Genomic DNA, 8771 nt, shown 5'->3' on the forward strand with positions numbered 1-8771 from the left:
CCTGCACGGCCTTGGAATAATTCTTTCCACCCCTCTCTATTTCAGCTGCCCCCTGCTTTCCCAGTGTACACTTGCCACACCTTCTTCAGGGCCCTACTCAGGGCTCTTTGATCAAGTACTCTCTTGGTCAAGAGCCTAGGCAAGCAAGAACAGATGGAGTTTCCCATATTACTGTGCTGATCCTCATGAAACATTGCATCCCAGTAAATCTGGCCCTATTATTTCTAAGCCCCTAAAATGTTCGTTTAGAACCCACAGGCCTGCTCAAGTCATCTGATAGTACCAGCTTTTGCATGCCACATTCCAGCCATCAAGACCAAGCTGTGAACCCAAGGGCTGATATCTAGGGAGTTTAGCATATCCTGGGTTTGTGTGTCCCATAGATTCACCTTTCCCCCAGGGCCTGACCCTGGCCAGTATCTTGCCAAACCATATCCCTCTTTGGCCTTCTTATCCCACGCATCTTGCTAGTAGTTTCACATGGGAATGGGCCTACCTGACCTGTCTCCCGAAGTGGCTCCATTTCCTGGCCAGGGGGAAAGGGGAAACCTTAAGGTGGGAAAGGAGACAGTGAGTATAGTGGTTGGGAACATAGGTTCTCAAATTCAAGTGCCAGACTCAACCCCACCCCTGCTACTTATTGATCATATAATCTGGTCACATTTTTCAACCGTGTTTTCTCCTCCATAAAATGTAATGATAATCTAGGTGCCAAGTACCAGTTGAGTGTTCAATGTCTGTGACTAATATAACCCCCAGGATAACCTATTGTGGTGGGTTTTCTTATGAGACATACTTGATGGTGAGGATCGCAGCACTCTCATCAGGGTAGACATGAAGGTGAAATGAAAACAATGCCTGGCACATAGCAAGTGCTCAACAATCTGAGCTATTATCCTCCTCTATGTAAACAAGAAGGTACTGAGGGTCACTGAGGTTAAGTACCCTCTGCCAGCCAGATCCCTTCACAATTAGAGAAACCAGATTGGCTAGCCCAAGCTTCTGAGATGCTCTGTCTCTCCCAGTAGACTCTGAAGGAGCCAGTGCTCTGAGAAAGCAGGAAGTGCTATCCAAGCATGCAGCTGCTGCAATTCCTTCTCATCCCATCCCCTGTGCCAGCTTTAGAAATAACCCTCCGATGGAGGAAATTCTGCCTTCATCCCTAAATTGTTGGGTGGGCTAGAATCCTGGAAGGAAGAGGGGTTTCCCAAGGCAACTAAGACCCTAAGTGGTGGGGTGGCCTCCTAGGCAACAAGACTCTGTGCTCTGAGCAGATCAGCCCTCCCTCCAGCCACAGAGCTCTTTAGGGCTCCTTGGGGAGGAGTCCATAGCAACATGGCTTAACCAGCCATGGAACCGAGTAAATTAGCTCAGAATGCCTCCCCAAGGCATAGGAGGGTAATGAAGAACAGAGGAAACCTAAGGAGCCTCCTTGACCACTACTAGTTCCGGCCCACTCTGGGGAGCCATGTCCTCTGACCCCAGCTCTGCCCTAACCACCTCCAGAGTTTTCTTTTTTTTTTTTTTTTCAGAGAGAGTTTTGCTATAGGGCGCGTGCACTCATCAGACAGACAGAGACAGAGAGACAGAAAGCGAGAAATCACCCCCCAGGGGGGATGGCCATGCCGCAATCCCTTCTCCTCCATTTTCCTCTCGGGATCTTGGGCACGCATGCACACGCGCCTGGCATGAGTTTAAGCCACCAGGTCCAGGACTCAAACCGCGGTCGGCTACATGGGAGTCCAACGACATAGCCATTACGCTAACTGCTGGCCCCACCACCTCCAGAGTTTTAATCAACTCTCTCTCTCTCTCAGGCAGTGATTTCTATAGAATAGAAGACAGCTAAAGAGTGAAGGATTCGGTGTCAGATTGCTAATGGTTTGGGTTCCAGATCTACTATGCACTGCTGAATGTTGAGAAAGCCATGTAACTCAGTCAGCCCTCAGTTTCCTCAGTACCTACCTATAGGGCTTCTCAGAAGACTGAAGGAGCTAATGCCAAACTATTCAGTAGAACATCTAGCATGTGGAAATGCTACTGGATGTCAGCATTTATTATCAGTAAAGCAAAAGGCTTGGCCCAGAACAGGTTATCAGTCTTGATTGTGCATTAGAATGAACTGAGGGGCTTCTAACAAGTAGCAGTCACCAGGGCGCCACCCCTGAAAAATTGGCCAGAACCTCTGGGGAAGGGGCCCAGGCACCATCAGCTAAAGCTTCCCAGGTGCTCCAGTGCGTAGCCACCACTAACGACCACAAACCAGCCCACCAATTTTCTTTGTCAACTTAACAGTCTCTCACTTAACCTGGCTTCTGAGAGCTCTTGGATTATGTCTCCTGAGCATGAAAATAGGCCTTCAAGGTTTTAATCAGGAGGGAGGGTCTCAGCACTTGTGAGGGTTCATTCTGTGGGTCTGTGTTTATTGGGTAGCATCCTTTGGCTCCTGTCCATCATGGTCTTAAGAGATGCCCCTAGGGCTCTCCTCCAGCCAGTCCCAACTCAAGGCAATTGGGCTCCTTGCTGCAGGCTGACCCCATGCTGTTTGGGCTCAAAGCTGTCCCGAGCTCCTAAAGACTTCAGTGTTCTGCGAGGCTATTTTCCTCGTTCCAATTCAGTGGATATCTTTGCTTTTGGCTTCTAAAGGGGGCTGTAGAGAGGGGCGGGTGTCCTTTGGTCATCAATGCTCAGTCCAGGGAAGAACAAATAAACATCAGCAGCCTCAGGCCACAGCTGGAAGTTCAAGGGGAGCAACCGGCTGACCATCCCCTTGCTCTTTATTGTGCTCATCATCAAGGAACAGGAGCCAAGTAGGTGTGGCTGCAGGCTGCACATTCCAGAGATGATCTCTCATGCAGTGGGTCGGGGAATAGAGACTTTTAGACGAAAGTACCCTAGAGGCCCACTGTTGACTGTGCAAATGGGGAGAGAAGGTTTTCCCAGAAAGGGAAAGGGGCCTGTCTGAGCTCACACAGTGAGTGAGGGAGTCCAACTCACGTTAAGGGGCAGGAAGAAGATATTTAAAAACCATCCCATAAAATAAATGAATTATCTTCCTCTTCTTCACCTCTGGTTGAGATCATGTGTAATTGCCCCTACCACAATGTTTCTTCCATTTAGGCAATGGAAATTATTACCGCTAAAATTTTCACTAAAAGTGACTTATAATAAACCATAAAATGGAATTCTTCATTGCCATTAAAGGAAGTCAAGAAGTTATGTGCTGCTATCTCCCCAACATATTAAGCATGAAAAGAAATGCGTACATTGATATTATCCACGTATTCTTCACAGGACATGTGAATTCCTGCCTGTACACAGCAGTATTCTTGATGGTTACAAAGTGTGCATGCTTTGGGGGTCATGGGTATTGGGAAAGGGCATTGGATGCAGCATTCGCAGGTATAAGGTAACTTTGATACCTCTCTAGGCAGAACAGGTTAAAAAAAGACACATTTAAAAACAAAGCACAATTATAATCTCTATCTAGGAATCTCACCATTTACTATTTCATTTGTAAGAAAATTATGTACTACCAAAGGACAAAAGGGAAATAATGAATGTATTAAATATCTATTTTGTGCCAGGTACTGTCTAAAGCATTTTGAATATAGTCTCTTCTTTCAAAATTTTAAATAAATGGATAATGACAGAGACAGGGAGAGGGAAAGAAAAAGGGGGAGAGACAGAGAAAGAAGGAAAGAATGAGAAAAGTGTGTGGTGCTTAGTCTGCTTCTGGCTTAAAAAATGAGATTGTGAATGTGAAAACACAATGCCTAGCACATGTGTGCACGGGACGTTTCTAGAAGAATACAAGAAACAAAGTACAGATCATAAAAACTGGGAACAAAAGTCCAGAATGGGATGGAGTCTATCCCTTATGCTGTTTGTATTTGTACAAGCTACATTTATGTTGAACAGCTAACTACATAAGTACTAACCCATAGAAAACCAGCACAGTCTAATTCTAGCTATGTCTTTGAGCAAGAACCTCAGGTTATGTTGGTAATGAGGTCTGCAATACTCTGTGTAGAAGTCTGTTTCAATCCATGCCTTATTTCTGAACCAAACCTTGCTTCATTGATCCAGGGAGTGGGGTCAGAGGTAAGGGTGGGGGGAATAAAGACCAAGAAGAACAGCAAGGATATTTTCATTTCAGCTGAAATTTTACCTTCTGTGCCTAATTCTTTGGATCCATTGTCTGGTGGTCATTTCTCTCTGTGAGCCATGAAATCTCATTGCTCTGACCTGCCCCTCCTATGACTCGTACGTTGTCTCCAAGTGGTAGAGGGGGGTGTTGATCAGCAGGCAGTCCTTGCATTCTGACTGTGCTTCTTTCTGCCAGGTACCTGCTGGAACAGGATTTCCCAGGCATGAGGATTGGGCCTGAACCAACCACTGACTCCTTCATTGCAGTGATGCAGGGCGATGTGGAGGGGATCATCCCTGGGAATGCTCTGGTGGTGGATCCTAAGAAACCCTTCAGGAAACTCAATGCCTTTGGCAATGCCTTCTTGAACAGGTGCGTGTAAAGGGGAAACCAACACCTTAGAGTGTTTGCTTTGCTTCTTCTTGGAGTATGAGACGTGAAGGATGGGGCAGGGTCTTGGAGGCTCTGCACTTTTCCACACTTAGAGATTCATGATTGCCCCCTGGCTTCCTGGGAAGGTAACTGAGTCCGTTGCCACTGTGAGATGTGGAAGCCACAAACACTATTCTGATTCCTGATCAAGAACAGGAGTGTATGCAATAATGACTTAAGTCACGTTCCCCCAACCCACACTTCCCCACAACAAAAGTGAAGAAGGATGCTTAAGATGAGTCTTCAGAAAGTTCACAGAGGGACCAGCAGTTGGCCTAATGGCTATGTCACTGGACTCCCACGTAGTTGACCATGGTTTGAGTCCCAGACCTAGGGGCTTACAACTCATGTTGGGCGTGTGTGTTCAAAATCCTGAGAGGAGAATGGAAGAAAGGGGATTGCTGTGTCGCCATCCCTCCTGGGGGATATTTCTTCACTTTCTGTCTCTCTGTCTCTCTCTGTCTCTCTGGCGAGCACATGAACCCTATAGCAAAAATCTCTCCAAAAAAAGTTTATGGAAAGTACATATTATGAAAAAAGCATGCATCGCTTGCCAATATTTTTTGTACCAAAATAAACTCATACTTTAATTCTATTTTTTAGCATTTGTCTTAAAATTTTTTTCATAAAATTTTTTTCATAGTGAATGACAAGCACCCTCAACAGGGTCTCATACCATGATCCCTCAGTCTCACCCTAGCCTTCCCAGCTCACCAGGATCATGGTGCACACGCCATGGTCAATCAGCACTTATAGGTCAACCAGGGAACTGAACCCATGAGCTTCCATATAGATCCAGCACATTGGAGCAGTATATTACCACTGTCCTATGAAGCCAGCCCTTTAATTTTATCTTTCACAAACTTTTTAAAGAACATGGTTTCCAGCATTTGCCTGTCCTGTGGCTAAGAACTGCATCCATCTAGAAGGAAGCAAAAGAAAGTTCTTTTCTGTTTCTGGATTTTGTTTTTACTTGGTAGAAAGAATCCTGGACTTAGGGAGTAAGCACTGGGTTAGAGCACTTACTCTCTTACTAAACTCACTTTGTGACCTTGCACAGGCCGTCTCCTCTCTCCTGGAACAATTTTAAGCCTTCAAATTCCCAGGTCATCATGGCACTTTGAGTGGAGAAAGCTCTAGGGAATGCTTGGCAAGCTAATCTGGCCCTTTACATTATTATTCTGCATAAGTAGAATGAGGCTGATCCCCTGATTGCAATTATTATACTTACAAATCTGATTTTACACATGCATTGTATTTAATAATTTTCAAATTACTTTTTCTAGCATATGCACTTTGGCTTCAAGATAGACCTGTGTTCAAATTCTTCCCAGTACCTTGAATCTTGAACAAGTTACCACAGTTCTTTGTGTCTAAATTTCCCATCTATCAGATAGGATAGGAGAAATATCTTCTTTCAAGGAGTTGAGGAGAAATATGTGAGATCCTGAACAGAATGTACTTAGTGTCTGGCACAGAGTAACTAAACAAGAAGTGTTAGGTCATGGCAATATTATTAATACGTATTGTTTATTAGATGCTCAAATTTTCTAGTGACCTGCAGTTGCCGTTTTTCAGATGTAGAGAAGGAGGCTCATCACTCAAGCATTTTTAGTATCTTTTATCCTGAAATATATGTATTTTTTTTCCATGAAAGAGAAAGACCAAGACAAAGACAGAGAGACAGGATCCCTCAACAGGGTCACTACACTACCATCCACTCCCAGTTTCAGCCAACCTGGATCATAGACCTGTGTGTGTCTGTCGTGTTCACAGAGGTCTATAGATACAAACCAGGACCTTTCCTGTGTGGGTCCAGTAGCATTATTGCTGCACCACCACCTGGCCCCTGAGATATATATATTTTTAAACCAGGAACTTGCCTTTGCTCTTTTTTGTAGTGACGTGGTGGTCAATGACCCTCCTAGTCAGGGATGCAAGAAGAACCACATAAGTGAATAAAGGGTGGAGTTGTGAGTGGGCAGGGTAAGCTCCCAAATAGTGATGCAGAGGACGGACCGTGCTGACCAATCTTAGAAAGATAACCTACCCAGTATGGAGGCCTGGGGTGCTTGACTTGGTTTATTCAAGGAACAAATCTAAGAACTGAGTATAAGGTTAAGGTGGTCATGGTGGCAAGGTGTCTTGGACAGATATCCTGGAACCAGGAGCTGAAAAGGGGGGTCTGGACCAAGGAAAATGGTGAGGCATGCACCCAAAATGGTGAAATGCTGAAGTGGATGGGGACCATGGGGGCCGGAATGAGTTAGAGAAGAATGAGTCAGCAGGTGTGAATAGAGTTAGTCACATCTAGGGCAGGGGGTCATGGATTTGACTTTGGCACACTGAGTCTACAATGTCTGTGAGTCAGCTGAGGAGCACTATCCTGTCTCAAGGAAGAGATGAAGAGTTGGATTCAGGTGAGAGGAGAGAAAAGCCCAGGGTATACAGGATGTAATTGGGACCACTGGATGAGGAGTGCAGGGTTAGTAGCTAACCACATTTCAGGATAAGTGTGCTTATAATGATAATAGCATATTGTATTACATGTAATGCCTATAGTTATGATAGCAGAATGTATGTAATTGCTATCAAACACATATTGCATTCCTGAGAGCTGAGAGTCCTCATGTCATTAATCAAGCCTAGCCAACTCTTGCTAACTCCATTGTCAAAGGTATTGAAAGAAGGAGGTGTAAATGAGATGGGGTGGGGATTGTTGATCCTGGATAAAGACATTTAACCTCTTTGAATGTCTTCATTTGTAAAAACTTTACTTTCTTTTTTTTTCTTTTTGAGAGGTTTTTGCTATAGTGTGCGTGCACTTGCCAGAAAGGCAGAGAGAGACAGAGACAGAAAGTGAGAAGTCACCCCCAAGTGTGTGGGGAGGGGCAGGGAGGTGGCCACGCCGCAATCTCTGCTACTCCATTCTCCTCTCAGGATCTTGGGCATGGCATGCACACACGCCCGGCGTGAGTTTAAGCCACCAGGTCCGGGACTCAAACCGTGGTGGACTACATGGGAGTCCAGCGACATAGCCATTACACTAACTGCTGGTCCCTGTAAAATCTTTGAATGCAAATTGCAAATCTTCTGTACCTTAATGTCTTCCTGCAACTGTTGTATGAAAAAATATCTGAGAAAGGAAGAAAAAGGTATGTAATGTGCTTACTTGTAGTTGTTTATAGTGGTTACATTTACAGAGTGAAATTGAGGGGGAAAGAAAAAATGGAAGAAGGGGGCCTTTATATTTCATTTTATTCCTCTTTGAACCATTCATTTATTTTAGTTCCATGTATATTTCTTTTATAAAAATTAATTTATAAAGAAAGTATATAGGAAGGTGCTATGAAAAGGAGAGATTCTGTTAAGAGGCTGGGATCTCTATTGAAATCTGTGATTTCAGTGAATAAGATGTTTACCCTGATGAAGCTGACTCAGGCAAGAGCCTGCGCTTCCAGAGTGACCTGTTTGGCATCTGACCTGGAGAGGCAGACTTAGAAAGGAGGAAACGTGATCTTAGTGGGGGCTGTTTCCCCTGTCAACTTCCCAAGTGCCTTGCAGAGGGATCGAATTCATGTTTTACTTCCGTAGACCCTCTTCTCATCCCTTAGCTGCCTGGGGCTCACTCTGTGGGAGAACATCAGACTGAATCCTGTCCAGGGGATGTAGGCAAGAGAAATAATAGAGTTGCTTAGGCCTTTGTGGAAAAGTTGCTATTTGACACAGGCATTAAATCATAAGAGAAATAATACTGGTGGGATTATTTTAGAGTTTTTTTAAAAAACTGGTAGGATTTTCAAAAAAGAAAGAAAAGCAATCTGTGGAAGATAATGTATTTGGTGATGTCCTTGACTTGACTAATACGCACCACAGTCGTGCTGGGAGAAGCCATGTTGTGCACTGTAAGACTGTACAGTGATTAAATGTACACATCGGGTTGTCGGGAAAGTCGTGACATATTTTTCTATGTGAAAATGTGTCACGACTTTCCCAACACCCTAATAGAAAAACAAATTGAAATAAATAAATAAAAAGGACATTCCTGACAGAGAAAACGGAAGAGAGAAAAAGATATTGATATAACTACATACATATTATATATGTATATCTGCAAATGTATCTATAGATCCTAGACATATCTAGATCTCTATATAGCTATGTATGAGCAGAGAGGAGTGAAAGAGTG

At 44.2% G+C, this 8771-nt stretch overlaps 1 protein-coding gene across 2 annotated transcripts in view; it reads left to right on the forward strand.

The window, feature by feature from the left end:
• The window catches only part of EHD3 (EH domain containing 3), a 38981-nt gene that overhangs the window by 8135 nt on the left and 22075 nt on the right, over window positions 1-8771 (forward strand). For both annotated transcript variants that reach the window (XM_006168529.3, XM_006168530.3), the window contains exon 2: window positions 4346-4522. In XM_006168529.3, coding sequence (XP_006168591.1) covers window positions 4346-4522 — 177 coding nt within the window. The remainder of the gene's footprint in view (window positions 1-4345; window positions 4523-8771) is intronic.

The sequence above is a fragment of the Tupaia chinensis genome, unplaced genomic scaffold (assembly GCF_000334495.1).
Source record: "Tupaia chinensis unplaced genomic scaffold, TupChi_1.0 Scaffold145860_1, whole genome shotgun sequence".
Lineage (NCBI taxonomy): Eukaryota > Metazoa > Chordata > Mammalia > Scandentia > Tupaiidae > Tupaia > Tupaia belangeri.